The sequence below is a fragment of the Dama dama genome, chromosome 11 (assembly GCF_033118175.1).
Source record: "Dama dama isolate Ldn47 chromosome 11, ASM3311817v1, whole genome shotgun sequence".
Classification (NCBI taxonomy): domain Eukaryota; kingdom Metazoa; phylum Chordata; class Mammalia; order Artiodactyla; family Cervidae; genus Dama; species Dama dama.
The window spans coordinates 38281022-38305730 of record NC_083691.1 but is presented as its reverse complement, the minus strand read 5'-3'; the positions used below and the strand labels follow the sequence as shown (position 1 = coordinate 38305730).

At 44.2% G+C, this 24709-nt stretch overlaps 1 protein-coding gene across 3 annotated transcripts in view; it reads left to right on the top strand.

Moving 5' to 3' along the window:
• ARHGAP25 (Rho GTPase activating protein 25) overlaps positions 1-3065 on the top strand; it is an 89441-nt gene extending 86376 nt beyond the window's left edge. For all 3 annotated transcript variants that reach the window (XM_061155151.1, XM_061155150.1, XM_061155149.1), the window contains one exon: positions 2195-3065. In XM_061155151.1, the coding sequence (XP_061011134.1) occupies positions 2195-2402 (208 nt within the window). In that variant the 3' untranslated portion in view covers positions 2403-3065. The remainder of the gene's footprint in view (positions 1-2194) is intronic.
• Positions 3066-24709: the final 21644 nt, after the last annotated feature.

The following is a 24709-nucleotide window of genomic DNA, read 5'->3' as shown; positions in this document are numbered from 1 at the left end:
CACAAAGTGATTGTTTAAGCATCAACATGCTTAATACGAGCTTCCCAGGTGGAATAGTGGTAAAGAATGTGCCTGCCAATGCAGGAGACACATGGGAGGCAGATTCGATCCCTGGGTTGGAAAGATTTCCTGGAGGAGGAAATGGCAACCCACTCCGGTATTCTTGCCTGGAAAATTCCATGGACACAGGAGCCTAGAGGACTACAGTCCATGGGATCACAAAGAGTCTCACGCATTTGCCTTAAAACATTAAGAGAAATTTTTAAATTTTTTTGTATTAATGTCATTCACCAACTCTGCAAATATTTATTAAGATGGACACTCCTCCTGAAGGGAACAAAGTCTTCTGAATCCAAAATTGGGTAAGGGGTGGGGGCTCCCAACTCCTCCAAGGGAGAGGAAAGAGGACTCACAGTCTATAATACTTACTCTAATCTTCACACTTCAGACATCCCTTCTCATATAATCTCTTCAGTAATCAGGTGAAATAGGTAATACCCTCATTTTACAGAAGAAATTTGAGTTTGGGAAGTATAAAAAGGTTCCTAAAGGTTACATAGCTAATCATTGATGGGGCTGAGATTTGAACCCGGGTCAGCCACCCTCCCGAGCTCACTCAGATTCTGTCTCCCCACCACTGGAATCAGTGGTCAAGATCTAGTAGTGTCTCGTGAGGTTGCCCTCTAAACAAGAGGGATGCGGAGAACTCTGAGAAGAAAACTAGATTTGTGATGAGTAGGATTCCAGAAAGTAAAAGTGTTAGTCGGTCATGTCTGACTCTTTGCAACCCCATGGACTGTAACCCAGCAGACTCCTCTGTTCATGGGGTTTCCTAGACAAGAATACTGGAGTGGGTTGCCATTTCCTCCTGCCAAGTATCTTCCCAAGTCAGGGATCAAACCTGGGTATCCCACGTTGCAGGTAGATTCTTTACTGTCTGAGCCACTAGGGAAGATGGGAAAGAATCTTCCTGCAATGTGGATTCCAGAGGAATGTCTAATTTGGCTTGAAGAAGAAATGGGCACAGGTAGGCAATGTTCTGATGAGAGGCCATTACATGCAGCATCAACCAGGCCCTTGAAGTTAAAAGCCAGTGAAAGTGTTAGTTGCTCAGTTGTGTTTAACTCTTTGCGACCCCATGGACAGTAGCCCGCCAGGCTCCTTTGTCCATGGAATTCACCAGGCAAGAATACTGGAGTAGGTTGCAATTCCCTTCTTTAGGAGATCTTCCCGACCCAGGGATTGAACCAGGATCTCCTGCACAGGCTGGAGATGGGTCTCCTGCATTGCAGGCAGATTCCTTACCCTCTGAGCCAACCAGGGGAGCCCAGGCATGGGCTCAAACAGGAACTCAAGTCTCCATTTAAGAATGTCTCTGCTGTTGGGTAGCATGGAGGCAGTATCTCACAGAATGAAACTCTGAAGCGACTTTTCTAATCACATTCTCCTCACAGGCCTGAAATTCCCTGCTGTGGTTTTAAAATGTCATATGTACGCTCATTTTCAAGGGTGAATTCAGCATAGCATGAAGGAGGACAGACAGGCACCTGGGATGAGACTAAGATTTTGGCCAGTAACAGTGAAAATCCTGGGGATTCAGGAATCCAGCAGATCCTGCACTTTGAGTGGGATTCAGAAGTGCGGGTGGGGCTGGCAGGACCATTGCTCCCAAAGGGCAGCTCCCCGACTTCTCCAAATCTTGGTCTCCAGGAGCCTTCCTGAGAGAAGGCTCTGGTCCATGGTCTGCGTGGAGCAGGATGAGAAGGCACGCATGTGTACACAGGGGCTGGGGATCCATACACACAGAATCCGGGTGAGATTCAGCTGTCAATCAACACTTCCACAGAGCAGGACAGATGTAAGGCGCTAGTGGGCTGTAAATATTAGAGGTGGTATCTTCATTCAAAGACTTCATAGTGTGGTGGAAGATACAAAACACAAAATGACATGAAAAACAACACGAGATGTCACAGGATGGGTGATAAATGATGAAAGAGGAGCAGGAACACGCTCTGGGAGTTCAGCTTTACTGGCAAGTCCTCCTGTCCGGGGTGGGACACAACCAGGAGCCACAGGCTGGAGACGGGTCTTGTGATGTGGAAGGTGAAATGGACAGGGTGGCGGTGGGCAAGGCCGGAGGGAGAGTCTAGAGGTCACGCCTTGTCATTCCATTCTTTTCTTCCCTTCTTCGTAGCCTCGAGAAGGAAAATTATGACGTGTGGGCTAAGGTGGTGAGGCTCAATGAAGAACTGGAGAATGAGAAGAAGAAGTCAGCTGCCTTGGAAATCAGCCTCCGCAACGTGGAACGCTCCCGGGAGGATGTGGAGAAGAGGAACAAGGCCTTGGAAGAGGAGGTCAAGGAGTTTGTCAGATCGATGAAGGAACCCAAGACTGACGCTTGAGGATCCCAGGAACCACAAAGACTGCCTGCAGAGACCCAGCGCGGCTGCCTTTCTTGCTGCTAACCAATAGCCAGGAAGCAACATCACTCCCTAAGAGGGAGATGACATTTGGAGGGAAAAACGTCACATTTCCCGATAAATAGATCAGTGGAGTTTGCAGGAGGATAAGAGTAAGCAGGGACTTGTGTGGACAGCTATGAGCCCCTGGGGCTGTATTCGAAAGGATTGCATTATTCCGCGGTGGTTTCAGCTGAGTGAGACAGCACCTTCCGCAACTGGCTGGCTGTGTCCAGTGGAGACTGACGTAGGCCACAGGCAACAGGCTGCCCCCGACAGAGGCTGGACTGAAGTGTTAGCTGTGTTTCCGTTGTGGAACAACTTGCTTGGTCAGATGCCCGACTGGGGTGTCTCTGAGACACAGGGGCCAAAAATAATATTCAGCTTTTGAGTTCTCTGCCTTGGGGGAGGGGAACTGTGTTTTGAAGGGCTGCACCTGCTGAAGCCAGGACCCCATTCTGCCACCCCCCTGCCCCATGAGGCACACTCTCCAGGGCTGGAAACTCAAAATTCGTGTTAGGCAAAGACAAACCAAGCAATAAACTGTATTTATGAAAGCAAAAGCCATTAGAAAATTATATTCAAATAAAGGGAAAAAAAGAAGCAGCAGCGCTGTTGGTAATCCGTGTAACACCTTTATGAGAGCAAATGACTCCCCTTCCTGGGGGAAGAGACACCCCTCTCCAGGCACATGATGCACAGGACATGGGCTGTGTTCCAATTCCGCTTGCATTTCAGGGGCTGCGATTGCATAGGGCAGGCCCACAATGATACAACTTTTTTTAGACACTGGTTGTGAGTTTAGATAGTAACAGTCAGATAATAATATTTTTCCTGTTTCACCAAAATGCATATGATTTTATCCTTTTAACAATCCCAAGGCACTAGAGAAAAGCTAGGGCTTTCCCAGCTCAGAGTTGACTTTTCCTTCTATATTAAGCCAACCTGGCAGAGGCCCCTAGTGAAGCCCCAGGCCTTCCTAGGAAGCATGGTGGAGTCTTTAATGGTTTTTGTCATCGTTCTAGTTGAGGGGTCTCTAAGCTTTTTTGATCATGTACCCCATCAATAGAAAATATTTGAGCATACCTTCCTCAATATGAAAAAAAGTATAAGTGTTAGTCACTCAGTCGTGTCCTATTTTTGCAAACCCATAGACTGTAGCCTGCCAAGCTCCTCTGGCCATGGAATTCTCCAGGCAAGAATGCTGGAGTGGATTGGCATTCCTTTCTCCAGGGGATCTTCCCAACCCAGGGGTCAAACCCACGTCTCCTACATTGCAGACTAATTCTTTACCATCTGAGCAGCCAGGGAAGTCCATCCTTCTCAACATAAGTATGTTTATTTATTTATAAATGATATACACATACTACTATATTAATCTATCATGTATATCACAAAACATACACAGGAAGAAACTGAATAAAGATGAGATAAAAACAAACCTAAGTAAATATTCTCAAATGTGCTTTCAGCTCTGGAAGCCCCTAGCCCAATTTCCCAGGGGGTGTTACCTGTACTCATATTACATATTTCATCCATTACTCCCATAAATATGCTTGAATTCTGGAAGACACATGGCTGAATTAGTGGTTTGGAATCTCCAGTTATTCACAGTGAGAGTTTAGCCTTCCCCTTCTGTGTCTCCTCATTATTTATTTTTCTCCCTTCATTTTCTCCCTTTTCTTCTTCTTTTCTGTATTTTCCTCACTCTGGTCATCATATCCCTCACAGAGTGAAAGGCCTGGACAGGAGCTGTTTCCTAGTCCTACTACCCAGGCCCTGCTCCTCCCACCTCCAGCATCCTGAGGACCAGACGGATGGAGGACAAGGATGACGCGTGGAGCTCTCCAGCCCATTGAGGGCAGGGAGACTGATTTGGAACATTATTAAGTAAAGCAGTTAAATATTTGATTTCCTAGGATTTGTTTTTCAATTACAGAGTAGCAAACGTAGAAACACTTCCTGAATACTTAATGTCCCCTGATGAGTGTCTGTAGTTCTGCGAGGCATGTGTGCCATGTTCTCCCGTGGGTTCCTGACATGGACCCTTTGGATGCTAATACAGACTTGAGTGTGAAAGTAGCCAGCTTCATAGTTCCAAAGGGAACATTTGTCTGCAGGTGCAGAGAGGAAGCCCTGAAGCCTGTTTGTTTGGGGGTCCACATTATAGAAATTTGCTGGCCCACGTTTGAATCCCAAGCGCCTCCTGGTCAGATCATGCCTCTCCATGCCTTTTGCCAGAACCACATGATCACAGAGCGGCCGGTCCAGCTTCGGAAGCCAGTGTCTCAATACCTCTTCACAATCGAGGACATCTGGCTTGCCGAAGCTGCCCCTACTTGCTCTGGTGTCACCTTCCACATAAGGAGAACACAAGAGTTTCTCCAGGACCTCAGACCCTCGAGTCCAAGGAAGGGCCAGGGAAGATCTGGGGTCTGAGGCCAGTGTCAAAGCCCCAAAAGACCACCTAAAAGATGCATAGCAGTGTAGCTCCAGCTCACCTGAATCTGGGAGCCAGTTTCTGGAAGGCAAACCCAGACTGACCTATGTCAACTCTGTTGGACCCTGGAGCTCCCAGTGTTACTTTCAAAGCCCTGCCATGGGCAGGATCTAAGGAATCTGCCTTTTCCCCGCCACTACCCCCTTTACTGTCTCCTTTCTTCTCCCCGCACAGGTGCTGAGAAACTTCAAAAGTCTGCAATACGCACTTTCAAACCCCTTGCCCTCTTCCCACCAACATTTTTCACTTCCTCACTGCCTCGAGCATGGCACGTTTTCTCCTGTGTGTGAGGCAGGCTTGATGGTCTTCCATCTGTTTGTGCACGGGTTAGGAGACTTTGTATTAGGGGATTGCCTGGGGTAAGTCCTGCCTTCAACTAACAAAATTCCACAGATGGGGTGGCATTTATTTGTCACAATTCTGGAGGCTGGAGGCTGAGATCAAGTTCAGGTGAGGTCTTTTTCTGGGCTGCAGTCTTCCAGTTGTATGCATACATGGAAGAAGCTCTGTGGGGAGCTCCATGGGGCCTCTTTTGTAAAACATTAATCCCATTCTCAAGGCCTCCAGCCTTACGACTTACCTCCCGTAGGCCACATCTCCTATTACCATCATCTTTAGGGCTGAGGATTTCTACATATGAATTTTGGGTGGAAGGGAAGCAAACATTCAGACCAGAGCCATTCTTTCCCAATGAATCTTGGTCAGTCTGAGCCTTGAGACATGGAATGTGACATCACAATACCGAACCTACTGCATAGGATGCAAGCAATAATCAATTTTGTTGTTGTTGTTTTGACCAATTCTTTCAGTCCTACTCAGATGCCCATCCTCTTGGGAAACATGGAGCAGGGGACTCCCAAGCAGCCTGAGGCTCTCGAGAAGGGGAGGGCCAGGAGCCGCATGGCGCAGGAGCGGATGGCTGGGCTCCAGGTTCAGGACAGGAGGATGCATATGCGCTGACATCAAGTAAACTTCCACATTCCACCACTTCCTCTGCAGATAGCATCAGGCCATGTGCTGCCGTGGAGCAGAGAGATCACTCAGAGGCTACTCCTGCAATTCACGTGGGCTGCCTTCATAAGAATTGCAGGAAAGCTTTCATCCTGCCAGGAAGGCTGGGTAAAAGGAGGCCCCAGGGATGGAGATTCAGCTGTTGCTCAAGGCTGGCCTTTGGTCAGCCACAGAGAGAGCTGCTGAGTGACTTCAGATGAGGAGTGAGTGCAGAATACCAACAGAGATGCCAAGCTCTCTTTCCTCTGCTGCCTGGAAACTGTTTCATGGTCCTAGAATAACAGCACTGGAAGATACCCTTGAACTTGTCTAATCTAACCTGTTCACTTAATGAATAGTGAAACTGAAGCCCAGAGACAAGGAAATTGTCAGAGTTCACACAGTGATGAGGAGGAGGATTTAAAGGGCTCCTCTGCCCCACTGTTCCGTGATGTTTGTGATTTTTAGCTTCTGTCCAAGGCTTTTGCCCCCACACCAGGAACCTGCTGTGAAACCCACTGAACATCTGTCACTTCAGTGCTTCCAGAATACAGAGCTGGGCTTAGCTCTTGGTCACAACCAAGACCCACCTAATATGATAGCATTTTCCACCTTCTCTGCATTACTAACGCTGTCCTAAGACAGTGGTTCTCAGACTTAGCCTCACAATAGAATCTCCTTAATCTGAGCATCAGATCCTACTCCATATCAACTGCATCAGAATATTAGGAGTGGAGCCTAAGAATTAAAAAAAAAAAACCAAAAAGCTTTTCAATTACTTCTAATACAGACAGGATTATTAAACCTGATTCTAAAACTGCTAAGTATGGCTCAAGTCGTGACTAATGATAATATTAAATCTACCTGCTCCCTCTCCCATTTTCAATCAACACAACTATACACTCTGTCCTCCCTACATGTTGATTTATCATGGGTTCATTCATATAAGATAAGAGATGCCTACAAGATAGAAAATGGATTTATGATATGGATCCATTTTTCAGATGGGAAAAACTGAGCCTGAAGATGTTACCATACAACTTTAATATAGCAGTAACTTAGTCATGAATAAATCCAGAGTCTGAGACTTCCTTAATACATGGGAATACACTCAACTTACTTTAAATGTTCACATAAGCAAAGAAGATAAGCCCTTGAGAGCCTGATTGAAAGAGTCTTGAGAATGTGTGTAGTAGCTCAGTCATGTCCGACTCTTTGCGACCCCACAGACTGTAACCTGCTAGGCTTCTCTGTCCATGGGGTTCTCCAGGCAAGAATACTGGAGTGGATTGCCGTTCCCTTCTCCAGAGGATCTTCCCAACCCAGGGATTGAACCCAGGTCCCCTGTATTGCAGGCAGATTCTTTACCATTTGAGCTACAGGGAAGTCCCAGTCTTGGGAATGACTCTGATTTAAACCATCTCTCTTTCAGACTCAAGGCAGATAGCAACATCTCTACCAGGAACCTTTGGGATATTAACCATGAGTGTGACAGTCCTAGGAGACACCCATGAAGTTTCCGTTAATTGTTAATACCATCTTTATACCATCTAGTTATCTGATTCCTAGCAGAGAGCTGTGTAATTAGGGTGGGAACCTGGCTGGCTAAATTGTGCTATGGGTGGAGGTGTGGATAGAGTGTGGGATGTACCACGGAATAATGCAGATGAGGGCTCTGGTCACCTGAGAGTACAGGTTATACAATCCGAGATGGGTGAAGAGCTGTTTCCGTTACTCAGTCATGTCTGACTCTTTGCCACCCCATGGACTGCAGCATGCCAGGCTTCCCTGTCCTTCCCTACCTCCCAGAGTTTGCTGAAACTCATGCCCATTGAATCAATGATACCATCCAACCATCTCATTTTCTGTTGTCCCCTTCTCCTCCTGCCTTCATTCTTTCCCAGCATCAGGGTCTTTTCTAATGAGTCACCTCTTTGCACCAGGTGGCCAAAGTATTGGAGCTTCAGCTTCAGCACCAGTCCTTCCAATGAATATTCAGGCTTGATTTCCTTTAAGGATGGACTGGTTTGATCTTGCAGTCCAAGGGACTCTCAAGAGTCTTCTCCAGCACCACAGTTCAAAAGCATCAATTCTTCAGTGCTCAGCCTTCTTTATGATCCAACTCTCACATCCATAGTTGACTACTGGGTGAGGAGGCAGGGGACAGGGGACTCAAGCAGCAGGATGGAAAGCTCATTTGCCCTCAAGCAAACCTGATAACGGATCAAAGCTGGCACTTTGACTTCCTTTTCTTCCCTCTCCTCCCCTTTACTAATGGCTGTCCTTCCTGCCTACAAGGCCAGTCACATTCAAACATCATTCTGGATCTTTGATCAGCGTCATCATCGACAGCATAACAGTCACTACCATTGATAAGCAACAAATACCATTTATTCTCTGGAAGGCACTGTGCCAAGCATTTTGTACATGTCGTCTTTAAATCTTACATCAACTCTTCTCTTTTCTTGTTGTTTTTTTGAAGAGAAAGGAAGAGTGGCTTTATTACTTGCCAGGCAAAGGGGGAACACAGTAGGCTTGTGCCTCAAGAACTGTGCCTTAAACCAACACTTGGATGAAGTGCTACTCTACCAGTTTTACAGATGACAAAATTGAGGTTGCAATGTAGCAGAGCTAGGAACTGACCCAAGTCTGTCCAATTTGCCTACTGCTAGAGTGGATCACTAGCACTTGAGAGAAATTAAAAATTTCTAAAATTCTAAAATTTCTAAAATTTAGAAATTAAAAATTCTAAACTAAAATTCAGAGAAACATTTCACTCCCTAGATCATAGGTTTATTATAAAAGAATATAACTCAGCAACAGCCAGATGGAAGAGATGCACAGGGCAAAGTAGATGGGAAGGGGCACAGAGCTTCCTTGATCTTCCGACAGCTCCATGTGTTCACCAACACAGAAACTTTCCAAACTTCGTTATTTGGGGCTTTAGGAAACCCTCATTCTCTAATAACAATTGGTTAAATCACTGACCAAATTGGTACTTCAAATTGGTGATTGAACTCAATTTCCAGCCCCTCTCCCCCCACCCTCCAGGTAAATGATGAGACCAAAGTTACAGACCACTGAACTGGCCCGGAAAGTGAGTTAGTCACTCAGTCGTGTGCGACCCTCTGTGACCCCCATAGACTGTAGCACACCAGGCTCTTGTGTCCATGGAATTCTCCAGGCCAGAATACTGGAGTGGAATGCCATTCCCTTCTTCAGGGGATCTTCCCAACCCAGGGACCAAACCCAGGTCTCCTGCACTGCAGGCAGACTTTTTACCAACTGAGCCACCAGGGAAGCCTAGTGACTGCAATCTGTCTTCTATTCCTGGCATTCTTATTCAAATTGTTATTTTAATTTTTAATTGAAAGTATAATTTAGCTCATATAGTTTAAATGCATGTATGAAATTAAAAGTAATAATGATTATAGTGGTAATAATCAATAACCTTTATTGTGTGCTGAATATCGCCAGTCAGACTGTTCTAAGTGCTTTTTTGGTATTATCTGAGTTAATCCTAACAAAATCCCCAGAACTAGATAGCACTAACCCCTTTTTACAGCAAAGGAATTTGTTGCTGCTTTTGCTCCTGCCTTTCATGGTGACTCTGCAAACTGTCTCACATCCAGAGGAGAACATTTTTCTGACAGCTCCTGGGTTGGAGATGGAGATGGGAGCACATGAGGGCAATATTCAGTAATTGGGTGAATTGTTCATCTGACAAATTGACTTTGGGCAAATTAGTCTGCTTCACATGCTAATAGCCAAGCTTGGCCAACTGGAAACAGAGACTTACTGGAAACCCCAGTAAAGCACCAGTGACGTTCACACCTGATAGGCAAATATTAGACAAGGCAGGCAGAGGCTGCTTCCTGGACCACTGAACTGAAGATCAGGACCGAGGGCAAGGTGACGATGGGGCAGTGGTTGCAGACCCTGCAGAGAGGATCAGAAGGCAGGGAAAATTCACCATTTGGAACTCCAGGGGTGGGGGATGGGGAGTGCACCCCGCCTCCAGGCTGTTTGAGCAGCTGTATAGCTGAGGGGGCAAACACAGATCCTTCACTCTGCTGTCTGCAGCCTGATCTGTCCTCTAACCCTCCATCCTGACTTCGCACCCCACGGAAGGGGGCCTTCCTCCATGCAGAGCCATACTCAGTTTGCTAAACCCAGCACCTGCAGGGCTCTGCCAGCGCACAGTGGGCACAATTTTCAGCTGACACCAAGGAGCCACACAGACTGCTTATGACTTTCAAACAGAAGTCTTGGTGAAGCAGAAATGGCCACCTAGCTGTTGAGAATGAGGAAGTTCGGGTCTTATTACACGTAATTTGTAAATACTTGGTGAATACTCAGAGACAGAGGGGAAAAGAAGATTTCTTACACGTCAAGAGATTTGCCAAAACGTCCACCTTAGAATAGCTCTTTTTTAGTAACTGAGGCAACTGTTATTACTTCCCTTGATGAAAAGCTCTCTTATAGATAAAAAAACTAGTATCAAAAGGACTTAAGAATGAAATAGAGTTGCCACATGATCCAGCAGTGGCACTCTTTGGCATATATCCAGACAAAACTATAATTTGAAAAGATACATTCACCCCTAGGTTCATAGCAGCGCTATTCACAATAGCCAAGAAATGGAAGCAACCTAAATGTCTACACTTCAACAATAAAAGAAAATAAAAAGATTTAAGAATGGAGAGAACCAGTAGGTTGCAAACTTAGCAAGAGATGCCCAGGCTTCCATTCTAAAATTACCTCCTCTCTCTAGTCTAGGTGATGCGTGGTACTAGTTAAGTGTAAACAAGGGTGTTACCTTGGGAGAATTGCTCCTAGTTTGAAATTATTTAGTCTATCTAGAGGCATCCTGCACAGCTAATAATGCCATCTGACCACGCTGCCTCTTAAAGCTTTGCCTGCCACTAGGACAAGCCCAACTGCCTGCATTCACTGTAGGGGGCACTTAGACCGTGGCTAGGCCAGAGCTCCTTTGCAGGATTGAGCCGCATCCTCCCTTCATGCATGTATACATCTGCAGTCCCCATGTTACCCCGGGAGCTGCCATGTGCTCGGCCCAGCCCACCTTGGCTGTCTTCTCCTGGAGGGCAGGAACAATGCCAAGACAAGGCTGCCACAGGAACCTGTCCTCATCGTCATGCCATTCATCTGACTGGCAGCGCAAGTGTCTTCAGAGTCACCTGTGAGACACCATGTCACTCACCCATCAACCGGGGCGTTGGGGAGATCTATCTCACTCAAAGCTCATGATGGCCCTTAGGACCAAATAGGATGATGTTGTGAAAGGGTTAAGCAAACATGAGCTACTGGCCTGAAGATTAGGACTCCACACTTCACAACCCCGGAATAGGAATTGCCCTGAAAGCAAGCTCTGTACCCTGCTTGCCTGCTGGCACTCTGGCTCCGCAAGCAGGAGCAGGACACAGATCCTTCCCGGCCCCTCTGACTGCCTGGGCTGAGGATGAGGCGTCCTTGCCGGGATGGAGGGCACCAGGGCCTCCTGATGCAGCCTGAGGAAATGGGCTGTTAGTACACAAGGCACTATGAGCAGTCTCACGTCCTTGACCCAATGTGCACACGAGGAACCTCCAATGCAGGGAGGTGCTCACACAGCTCACGGAGACCCTAGGGACCTAGCTTCTCCGTTTTACCTTCCAGGAACTGTGTTCGTACCAGAGCGCCTGGTGTGGAGGAAACACCCGGGAGAGAAACAGGAGTCAGGCTTGAGCCTTCAGCCGAAGCCTCAGCAGTGGGACGGAGCAATGAAGAGATTCTGGTGGACGTCAAAGCTTCCTGCTTACCCCCCACACCACTAAGAAAGCAGTCTATCTATGAAAAGTACTCCTCCCTCAAATGTATTTTAATCGCCTTTTGAAAGCCAGCTCAAGGTGGTGAACAGTGAATAACATTTACGGTTTGTGTGGATTCCAGAGTAAAAGTTAACTTGAATTTGAATCCCTGAGCCCTGCTGCGCTCAGTCATTATAGTCCTGTCCAGCTGTTTGGGACCCGATAAACTGTAACCCGCCAGGCTCCTCTGTCCATGGATTTCTCCAAGCAAGAATACTGGAGTTGGTTGCCATGCTCTGCTCCAGGGGATCTTCCTAGCCCAAGGATCAAACCCGCAACTCCTGTGTCTCCTGCATTGCAGGCAGGTTCTTTACCCACTGAGCCACCTTGGAAGCCCTGAATTTTAATCCCAGTTCTACTCTGTTCAATCGTATCATTTTGAATTCTCCATCACCATTAAAATCTGCAGAAAAACTCCCACCCTTGGTGTATTAGTTTTCTTGAGCCGCCATAAATAGCAGAAATTTATTACCTAACAGTTCTGAAAGCTGGACGTGCAAGATCAAGGTGTGGGAAGGGTTGGGTTCCGAGCCTCTCTCCTTGGCTTGTGGATGGTCACCTTCTGCCTGTGTGTTCGCGTGGTCTTTCCTCTGTGCACATCTGTCTTAATCTCTTCTCATAGCACGTCAGTCATAGTGGATTAGAGCCCATTCTAGTGATCTCATTTTACCTTAATTACCCCCCTAATTACAAAATTGCTCCATCTCTCCAATTACAGGTCACATTCTGAGGTACTGGGGGTTAGGGCTTCAGCACGTAAATTTTAGAGGAGACACAATTCAACCCATCACACTCGGTAACATGACACTTTATCACTTATGTCTCCAATGAAGAGGGATCCCCCCACTTTTCAGAATTTCTTCTGCACATCAGTAAAGATTTTAATATTTTCACCACTAGAAACTAGGGGCTCTGGTTTTATTTAGTTTTAAATTTTCTATCACAGGAGATGAATAAGATCAGAACTCTAAAGTCTTGCTGACCCATGGATGTCATGAGAAGGACATTGGATAGGGGTCAGGAAACCTGATTTCTATTTATAATATACAGCATTTTAACTAGATTATTTATTAAACTATTAATAATAATAATAGGAAGGTGTGATGAAGCACTATTTCACTTGAGCCCAGGAACCCTGAAAGCCCCAGCCTGCACTCACTCAGTCATTACTGTGGTAGGTTTGTGGGGGTATGTTGACAATTACGTGCTCTTTATTACTATAAAGGTTTTGCCCCAAACTTCAGTTTAATCCCTTGGTGACCTGAGCTGGACCTCACGGCAGCACCATGGTACCTGGGCTAGAGGTGGGTTTGCAGCCTGATTTCCAGACCCTGGGAAGCCCCTCCACCCCTAGATGCTGGGCCGCCAAACCTCCCATAATGACACTGAAAAAAGACAGGCCTGAAGAGAAGCAAAGGAGACCACTCTCCTTAACCCCTGTGGAGAGCTTTTCTAAACCTCTCATTCCAGACTCCCCAGGAGCTCTTCCAACCTCCCAACTGGCAGGAGGTAGAGATAAACTAATCGTGTGTGTGTGTGTGTGTGTGTGTGTGTGTGTGTGCGCGCGCGCGCGCACGCGCATGCAAAGCTCACATCTCTTGATTCTGAACAGTCCTTAGAAAAAGAAACTAGTGGAGATCAGCAGAGGTGGTGGCAAGATTGAGGTGACCTTACACTTCCCTCCTAGTAGCTGAGGCTTTGGCATCAACTCTAAGGAGACATTCATGAAGGTCTGGAGGCATCCATTGTTCCCCATAGGTTCATAGAAAATTGCTAGCATTTGGAAAAAATGTACCCATAAAGGTGAAGATGATGTTTTTCAATATTTCTTGAAGACCACTGGCTTAGCTGTTAAACCCAATGTGAATGAAGGAAGAAACCAATGAAAAGTTGAGAAACCCTCAATGGAAAAGTTGAGGAGCATTGGTGACCCACTCCTGCCACTAGTGGGAGCTCTAGGTTCATGCCTCCATCAGCCCCCAGACAGGCTAGAATATGGGGTGAGGATATTTTGGTGGGGCCTTGAACTAGGGGATCACAGGCTGTAGTCCAAATTCTCCCCTGTAGTGTTATCTTCTAAGTCTTATTACTCCACACAACTAGCTGGGCAAGAGAGGTTCCACATCTTCAGATCCTTATACATTGCGAGTTTAAAAAACACAGACCTAGAGATGAGGGCTAAGGGGCCCAAAGCACGGAGACCCAGAAGGCCAGACAGTCTGCTTCCAGGCTGTAAGCTTCAACTTGCCCAGGAACTGGACAAAAGCCATTCATTCCAAAAGGCCCAGGCATTCACCCTGGCCCAACCTCTAGAATTCATAGAAAGAAAAAAAAAGCCTTATTGTACTAAAGTAGTTTTCCTTGGAGAACCCCTTCTGAACATGGTCACTGAGAACCAGAGGTAAGAAGAAGATGCTGAGGTTGGCATAAACATCCTCAAACCCACCTCAATGAATCTAACATGGATTCATTAAGGCTAACACTGTTATTTTTAAGGCCTCGATATGGAACCTATAAGTTTTCTCTTCCCTTCAAGTCATTGTTTGAGGAAGGATGGTGCTGAGCATGATTGTGATTTGCAGCTGCCAAAGGAAACACCTGCTGAGAACCAGATGTGGGTAGATTCTTCCCCCAGGCCTGAGAACAAGGTCCTGCTGGCAACATGCTGGTTTTGCTTCACTGTACTTATCATAGTTTGTAGTGCTACATTTCAGGTAAGATTATTTGATTAATGTTGATCTCATCTGCCAACCTATAGACTCACAGGGCACAGACTGTGTCTGTCTGGTTCGTGCATGAGCCTCAGTGATCAATGGATTTCCTGGTCCATAGCCCCTGCTCTATTAAGACCTAGAATAATGCCCAAGGGGTGCTTCCAGTAATTCCAAAAGGCGCTGCTTTAAAAAAGAGAACATGTTTGGCTCAAAGCTCTGAGGAACCAGTACTTGTTCAGCAGTATTTAGTCCTTGTCACCAGAAACTATCCCATCGAAACAGTCTTTTGAGGGGCTTCCCTGGTGGCTAAGTGGTAAAGAATCCCCCGCCAATGCAGGAGACATGGGTTCAATCTCTGATCTGGGAAAATCCCACATGCCATGAAGCAGCTAAGCCTGTACACCACAAATCTTGAGCCTGTGCTCTGGAACCCTGGAACCAGAGCTACTGAGCCCATGAGCCAATGAGCCGTAACTACCGAAGTCCAAGTGCCCTAGAGCCTGTGCTCCACAACAAGAGAAGCCTTCACAATGAGCAGCCTGTGCACACAACTACAAAGTAGCCCCCACTCACCACAACTAGAGGAAAGCCCACACAGCAATGAGACCCAGCACAGCCAAAAATAAAGAAATAAAAATTAAAAAAAAAAAATCTTTTGTATGATTTCCACCTAAACATTTGTTTTTTATGTGTATCATATTAATGATACTGGTTGGCTTGAAATAAAGATTTCCACAAAAACAACAACAGGAACAACAAAAGACACAGATAATTCATTTTTTGAAAGATATGCAATAAAGCAGCCCTGGATTGAATTTTAGGTATGTTTGACTATCATGTGCCAGGCGTTATTTATTCTAATATTTTTGGAGCACCCGGTGAATACCAGGCTCCGTGAAAGAGACATGTAGACAAGAGTTTTGTCATCACACAAGCGCCCTCCTAGAGCAGGAGGGAGAGAGATGCAGAACTACAGATGGAAGCAAATGGAAGAACAGCAGATTGTGATTAATGCCATTAAAGAAATAAATAGGGTGCTCCATATAAGAGTCAGACAACTTAGCGACTAAACCACCACTACTCGAGAATAAACAGATTTTCAGAGAGAGCCCTAAAAAGGAGATTCCTGCAAAGGAAATGGCAAAGACACTGTTCCTGGCAGATACAGGCTTAAATTATTAAGAATAAGGTCCTTGTGGGTAGACTTTTTCAATCAACAGAAGTGTTGTAATAGAAGCATGTACAGGTTGCTGGGACACACACACACAAAAGAGCACCCAACACCAGATGTGGGGGAGCTTGTGGAGAAGATGCCACTTGAGCGGTAGACTTATAGTGAGCAGGTGGTGGGGCATTCGGAGGAGGGGAGGAAAGGGTTCCAGGCAGAAGAGATGGCACATGCAAAGCAGAGTCATCAGTTAAATCAGAAACCAGCCATCAGTCTGCCTGGATGCTATTAGGTCCCAGAAGAGGCTAGAGAAGAGTGGACTGAAATCAAAGGTGGCAGGATTTTATATTAATTGTTCACAGTTCACCTTCTCTGAAGAGAGCCATCAATGGTTGTTTGTCCTCAGCTCCAGCTTAGACATTTAAAGATTTTCTGCTGAGCAGATTGGTGCAAATCTAGAATTTAAGAACTTAATTTTTCTTTTCTGCTCATTTTCCTGATGGCAGTCATTTTTCATCACTTTTTTTCTTTGGCTCCATTATCAGCTCTATTCATTATGTTTACGATGTGGCAGCTGAAATAGTTACACATTCAGGCTAGGAATTTTGGAGAATGAATTATTGCCTTAAAAAATTGGGTTCATCTGTAACACAGAGCTATTATTATGGGGTCTTTATTATTTGATAGAAACCAATGGCTCCAAGCCCATGCGAGCCACTCTCTGTATTACTTCTTTGATCTCCATATAATATTGAAGAAAGTGCAAAGAGCTCAGAGCATTTTTTGAAAAAGAGAAAAATTCTAGTATTTTTACATCTATGTTTCGAACGCCCCACCCCATCCCCAGCAGTAACTTCTCTTATCCAATCTGCTATGCTCCACCATCATCAGAGTCTCAAAATCACTTTCTCTACTGGAGATGTGTTGTTTATTTGTGTGTTTAACCTTAACTCCCCCCTGACTTCTCTAATTGCCATCTCCTTAGTCAGTCTATAGTCTAGTCCTCTCAATTTGTCCTCTCCTGATGACTTTTCTTTATCTGACTCTCTTTCTTTGCCCATCATCCAGCTCCATGTCACGTAAGTCTCATAACCAGAGCTCAGACAGCAGGCTCTGGAGTCCAACTGTGTGTGTTCAATGCCAGCCTCCCTGCCCACTTTACCAACCTTAGCAAAGTCACTGACCATTTTCAAGTCTTAGCTTCTTCTTCTAATACTGGTGATAGCCTGATTCAGTTACGAGTGTTTGGCTGCAAATAAAAGGACACCCAACTAAGAGCAACCCAGGCAATGAAGACACATAACTATCTCTCCTTGTGAGAGCTCTGGAGGCAGGTGGTATAGATACCGGAGGGAAGCTCCACAATTCCTTAGGGGCTCAGGTTTCTCCATGCTTCCCTATCCATCACTATCCTCAGTCTTTTGACTTGTCTCACATTGGTCACCTCATGTTTCCAAAATGGCCACTTCAACTCTAGACCACTTGACCACATCCTAAGTCAAGGAGCAGAAGACAAATGTACCTCTCCCTTTGAGGCACTGTCCTTTGATCTGAAAAAATAAGTATCCCCAGAAGACTTGCCATTGCCTAGAATGGAATCATGAAGTCACAGATGAGGTACACGGCCACAATATAGATACTTCTTTGAGACATCTAGCTTTAACAACACTATAGTTTTCTAAAATATTTTCATGACATATCTCTAAGGCCTTGTAAACTAAAATTTCTGATGAAAAGTCATATCTTATTTTTAACATTCATATATTCATTCACCCAACAAATATTGATTACCCACTCAATCAGGCACTATTCTGGAAACTGGGAAACATGTGATACATGTGACATGAACAGTGGTCCATGTGATATGACATTTAAGTGCTGGCCTTAGGATAAGACTTGTTCTAGGAAAATACCCTAAGTTGTATCCCCTCCCTTTTGTGTACCTTGCCCACATAGCCACACACATGTTTGTAAGGAAGCATGCAGACTCCAATCTCAAGAACTCTGGAGAGTAACAGAAAGGGCTGTAATTTGGGAGTTCTTGATTCAGTCTTGCAATTTCTGATCCCAAAAGTTTATTTGGCCTCTCTGGCTTCCACTTCCGTTTTGGAAAAATAGAGTTCAACTAGATGAAATCTGAAGCCATTTCCAGCTCTACGAATATATAAATGTATATACTTTTGGATGAGCCCGTAAATTCTTCTTGCCCACTAAGTACTTAAGTTGGTCTAGTAGAATCTTCATGAAAGAGTGGCTCAGTGTCCGGGCCACTAAAGAACCCAGAGCAAGAAGCTCCGCTATAGTATTTATCCAGAGACACACAAACACACAGAAGCTTTGCCATGAGGTCACCTTGCCCTTATCTCTGCAATGCTGATGGAATATACACATCTGTCAGAATTCTTCCCCCAGAGCTCCGTGTGTCCTCCGGAAGCCAAGCTGTAGAAAGGTTCACAATTAACCCAAGAAGTGAGTGCGTTTGCTTTCTTATCTCCCCTCCTGCTTCATTCCTCTGGTGACAGGAAAGTGAAAATTCTCTGTGGCCTGGGGGAAGGTTTCTCAGAGAACAGAATGCACAACTGCAAATCAATCTCTTGCTTTCCAGAACAGGATAAGGAAGAAGACACGGCCTTTGTATGAACTGCCAAATTTAGAAGAGGCGGCACTCTTCAAAGAGTCACCTCCCAGCCTTTTCAAATGTTTACTGTGGAAAAGTCCTGGCAAGGGTGGTCTCTTTTTTTTCAATCTGGAATTTTCTTCTCAGCGGTCATTGCAAAGCTGGAAATCTTGGGAATTCCATTTTGGCCTGTTTCTCCGGGACTTTCATTGCCAACAGAGACTTTCAGATCAACCTCATTTAAAAATGTGTGTTTCAACCCCCCAGAATTCTAGTCTGTTGGCTCCACTGGGCTTTGCCTTCACTTAGAGTGGACATCAGTGGGTTCCCTGAGAGCTCTTCCTTGAAGCCATCCAGGGTTATAAGATGGTGCTTCCCGTCACGACAATCAACCACCCACATGCACACTTAAATATATGACAAAGTCAGCTTTATACTCAGCCTTATGGGAAAAGAATGGAAAAATGGAACAGGAGAAGGTGAAGAAAGCTTCAAAGGTAGCCCAAGGCTTTCAGTGGAGAGGAACTGGGGCTTCCTGCCTTTACTTGGTAACAGTATTAGTTGTCATTTATTGCTTCCTTACCCATTGGCACACACTGTTCCAAATACTTTATGTGCACTAGCACATTTGATCCTCTCAATGTCTGTAAGGTACGGTGTTTTATTTCTCTCACTTGGCAAATGAGGGAACACAGGCACAGAGAGGTTCAGTAACAGGCAGACTGCCTCCAGCAGTTAGGTTTTCAGTCACTAGGCCAACATTGGTCTTCAAGGAACAAAAAGGAGGCAGCCCTTCTGAGAGTTGATTGCCTGGCCATCTATTAGTCTAGGGAAAACTTAGCTCTTCCTTTCCACACCTCTGGTCAAAGCACTACCCCCTATAAAAGATGTCAGGGATCCTTAGTTTATGAAACGTGGCAAGGAGAATGTGAATTTTTTTTCCTGTTTCTATTTTTTCCCTCCAGATGACCCCCTCTTCTAATTTTGTTACCTTCCTTCCAAGTTACTAGACCAGAGTGGTCACAAATATTTGTTCAAATAAGATATATTTAAGAATGCCTACAACATCTATCTAAATGTATACACACAAACACATCAAAAGAGAAATTTGAAGTATGTTATTTTAGCTCATTTTCCCACCTTTTAATAGAATTAGCTTCAGAACCGAAGGGAAATTTAAAGTTCATTTAGTCCAGTAGGTCTCAACTAAAGGCCATGTCACCCTCCAAAAGGTTCTTTTGAGGGTCTGGGCATGTTATAATAACTGAGGGTGGAGTGCAGTGCTACTTTTAGTTTAGTTAGGGAGCCTGGGATGTTAAATGCTCTATAGCATAAGGGACTGTCCTTCACAATGTCAGATTTTTCTGCCTTGAATGCCAGTGATGTCCCATTGATAAACACTGACTGAGTTCCAAACTTCCATTTTACAATTGAGAAACTGAACCATAAAATATTGTTGTTATTTGCTAAGTCATGTTTGACTCTTTGTGACCCTGTGAACTGTGGCCCTCCAGGGTCCTCTGTCCATGGAATTTCCCAGGCAAGTATTCCCAGGCAATGCTGGAGTGGGTTTCCATTTCCTTCTCCAGGGGATTTTCCCAACTCAGGGATCGAACACATGTATCCTGCATTGGCAGGTGGATTCTTTACCACGGAGCCACCTGGGAAACCCAGTTAGTTGGAAGCCCAGTTAGTAGCAAAGCCTGAGGTAAAATCCAGATAGACATACTTTTTGGAAAGGGCTCATTTTCCTCCACCAGAGAGTCCACAGAGTCAAAGCTTTTTTCATAATAATAATGAGACATGATTTGAATTTATCACTCTCGTTCAGGGGAGTTTTCCAGAGGCTACAGAATGTGTGCTGATATTGAACATGCAATGTGTCAACATTTAAGGTATCTGTGAGCAAATATTTTCCAAGTAACAAGTGCACAATATTATAGACCCACTCTTGTCTAAAAGATCCATTAAAAGTGCAAGAAGACCAATGGATTTTAATATAATTACATACAAAGAGTTCATTGATATGATTTAAGATTTTACCTTGCATCTAACGTTTAAGAAACTATCAGTGATTGAGTTTTAGTGTAGTGTCAAAGAATACCCACAATTATCTGAACTTGCTATTAAAATATGTCTCCCTTTTTCAACTACAAATTTGTAGGAGGCCACATTCCCTTCATCAACTTCAACCAAAATAACATTGCAAAGAATTGAACATTATAAGAATCTAGTTGTCTTCCATTAAGCCAGACATTGAAGATTTTTGCAAAATTATAAAGCACTGCAATCTTCTTTTGATGCTAATTTTGTTTTGGAAAATAGATTTATTATTCTTAAAAATCCATTGTTTATATTAATGTACAATGATTTTAATTTTAAAATGAATTGGTAAATATATTTTTTAACTTGTGAGTTTAAATTTCTAATACGGTAAATATCAATAGCTATAACCCTCAGAAATGTGAGCTCTTTTGGGAGTCTTTAGTAATTTTTAAGGCTGTAAAGCGGTCTAAGGAATAAAACATTTGAGGACTACTGCCTGGCATTATATCCATTCAACTAAATGTAAGTCTCTTGGCTAAGACCAGGGACTCTGTTTTAAAAATTCTTTCTCAGATGCTTCTAAGGCACAAACTAGTTTAAGAACCATTGACACAGAGCTTGTCTTTGCTGAGAAAGCCTCATTTTATTGTTGAGCTGTGGAAACAATGCCAGGATCAAGGATAGGCCTTCACAGTCCAGTGGGGGACACTAAGGATGCTGTTGGCGTCACATCAACAAGGACCAGCGGTAAACTCCCCAGAACTGGGGCGGGGTGGACAAGGAAACACCTGACCCAAATCCTGGTTCATTTTGATCAAGAGAAACAGCTGGGAGGCAGAGAATGAGCCTCAAGAGGAAAATGAATATGACTGCTGGATTCAACAGAAAAGCCACTGTCCCAGTCAAGGGGAATGTGATTCTCTCAGTGTCCTAACCAAGCTCAAGGCCAGACAGGGAAAAGAAGTGGCTTATGAGCCAAATTAGGCTCAGAGATATGTATTATTTGTATTTCCCAGAACGTAGACATTTTCTGGAATCAGTCGGAAAAAAAATTTTTAATTACAATTTCAAATTTCTAGTTTTTCTTAAAATTGGAAAATCTGATGCTCACAGGCCTTAAACTACTTCAGCAACAATTGTCTGGTTCCTCACAACTGCTGCTGCCCACAGCTGGAGCCTGAGTCTTCCAGTGACCCACAGTCTTCAGGCCTCCTCACTTGTTTATGTCACTTTCCTGGCCACTGGGGTTGCCATCCCAGTTCTAGATAGCTCAAAGAGAATGGTGGGATCCTTTGGTGGTCTAAGAAGAAGGCAGGAAGCAGGGCTGTACCAGAATGAGACAGCCATCCAGGCTCAAACATAGCAAAGTCTGAAATCTGGAGTCCTACTGGACACTAAGTTGGTCTAATTTGCCAGGACACAAGGATTAGAGACAAATAGTTTAATCTTTGTACCATTGATTTTAAGTTACTGTGCTAGTAATAGCACTAGTAATAGAACTAAAGGGCTCAAATTAGCTGTAGGCAGTTGATTAACTCCATCTTTTTCGTGAATATTAGAGCTCAGAGTAACAAGTATTCTCTGCTAAGTGTCTTTGACATCACTTGTGTGATGATGAAAACAGCAGTTATAATAAACTCCTTAATATCCTCCTCATGGAAATCTCTTGCTGTGTTGCTGAATTTCACATTTAGTCTTTGTCAAACCAGTTAAGAAAAACTACTTCCTCAATGTCAGCTCTGGATCCAAAAACATCTACCAAAGATAAGCAGTTGTCATGGCAAAAAACAACAAACCCAAAGGTGATGGATCATGGGACTTGGTTACTGTACTTGCCTTGTGAATCCACACTGCCTTCAACCTTTACTGAACTCCACATGTAGCTTTTCAACACATGTCCTGGGTTCTCTCAAAAGCACTTTGCTTCTCACTTTGCAACTCCTCAAGCCAATGGCATTCAACCATATTATGTAAATCCCTATTTACTAAATAACATTGCTTGGCAATATCTGATTGTCAAAAATCTGGCTTTTGATCAAACACGTTCATGAAAGTTTAGAAAATGCAGAATATAGTCTAGTAGGATCTGGGATGTTTTGCTTGTCTGTTTGCTGCTCGTTAACACAAAAGGTATTGAGGCAAACATTAGTCTATAACTTCACTAAGAACATCTTGGTCACCTGAGGTTGGAAGATTAAATCTTCCACTGACTAATTAGATGACTTTAGTTAAATTACTTAACTTTTTTGCAGATCATTTGTCCAAAGACCAAGAATTCCAAATAGAATTTTAAAATCTAAGAAACCAAAAGAACTGAAAGAGGTCTCTAACTTTAGTTTAAATACATTGCTTAGCCATCTTGAGTCACCAAGCTTAAAAACTTAGCATGATTTGACTTTAAGAAAAATATTTTCCTATCAAGAAAGGATTTACCGTGCCTATAGATATCCTTCAAAACTTGATTTTAGTGACTATTAATTTATTTTGGATGTATCTTCATTTACTTGGACTAGCTCTAATTGTTAGAATTAAGGGGAGGGAGAAGAATACTTTTCCATCTCATAGTCAGAGTTGCCTCAAACTGTACCGCTCTGAGAACCTAACGGATGTTTTCTATGTTTGCAAGGAGGGGCCTGGATAGCTCAAGTCTGAGCCCCACCCAAGAAAACTAAGGTCAAGATGAGCTGGTGACCTGCTCTGGTGGAAGAGTACAGAATAGTTACTGTGAGGGGCAGGGAGGGGCTTCTCTGAGTTAGGCAGGGCCAAGAATGCATGTTTCCAGAGGCCGCCATGTGGGTAGTGCACAGAAGAAAGAGAATCACCTTCAAGATTTCTTAGCTATTATCTACGGAGGTTTTAAAAGATGGCTGAAGCTTCATCAACACATCTCCCTGTGAAAGTGAAAGTCCCTCAGTTGTGTCTGACTCTTTGCAACCCCATGGACTATACAGTCCATGGAATTCTCCAGGCCAGAATACTGGAGTGGGTAGCCTTTCCCTCCTCCAGAGGATCTTCCCAACACAGGGATGGAAACCAGGTCTCCCGCATTTCAGGCTGATTCTTCATCAGCTAAGCCACAAGGGAAGCCCCTCCCTTTGGAAGGTGGAGTCAGACTCCCATACCATTGATTATGAACTTGTTGGCCACAAATAGAATGTGGCAGAAGTGATGTTCCTTTTCTTTCAAGGCTAGACATGCACACTAGAAACATTCTGCCACCAAAGAAGATATCTGGCTACCCTGCTGGAGCCACGTGGAGAGAGAGCATGGTGAGACAGAGAGAGAGACCCAAGGTGCCCAAAGCCAGATGCCACACGTGTCAGTGAGGAAGCCTTGGAGGTGATGAACCCTCAGCCCCTGTCTGACTGCCTGAGATGGGAAAGGAGAATCTTCCCCCGTGAGCCTAATCAGCAGTCAGATTTCATGACCAAAATAAATGCCTATGATTATTTGGGTAAGGTCGCTTATACAGTGGTGCATAATGGGAACACCATCCAATATAATTGCCTAAGGACATGATGGGACATTAGCACAAAAGAGCCTGGGCGGGGGCGTGGTACCACTGGTTCCCTGGGTGTTCCAGGAGGCAGCAAGCAGACCCTCAGGTCACAGAAACAACAGAGTCAATGGCAGTTGCAAAATCAAAGGTTTTTTTAAAGCACTCACAGGAAAGAAGCAAAGCTTTAAGCTTTTTCCAGTCCCAGCGTGAAATTGGCTTATGTTAGTCCTAGTCAGGAAAAAAGCTTTCTTCTCTTCTTTATTTCTTCTTCATTTAACTGTTTCATTAAACTGGACCAAATTTTACTTTGCCAACCAAACATTTTAATAATTTTGAGGCAGGGAAATTATTTCTAAGCATAACTTGCAAAATCAAGAAGCTACAAAGGAAAAGACTGACAGATTTGACTAAATAAAAATGTAAGACTTTTGAACAGAAAAATAAAATATTTTTGAAAGTTGAAAAGTAAATGACAAACCAGGAGAACCATTGGTAGCATAAAACAAAGGATTGATTGCATATAATATGCAGATTTCAACAAACTAACTAGAAGAATGTGAACAGTGGGTAAAAGACAGGACAAGTCTATTGACGGAATGAAGAAAATTAATCAAGAAATATGCAAAAACATATTCAAATTCACCAATCATTAAAGAAATAGATTTTTAAATTAAATGTATTGTACTTAGCATTTGGTCCCTGGGTCAGAAAGATCCCCTGGAGGAGGAAATGGCAACCCACTCCAGTATTCTTACCTGGGAAACTCCATGGACAGAGGAGCTAGGAGGGCTACAGATCGCAAAGAGTTGGACACAACTGAGCAACTCAACACATTGTACTTGGCAT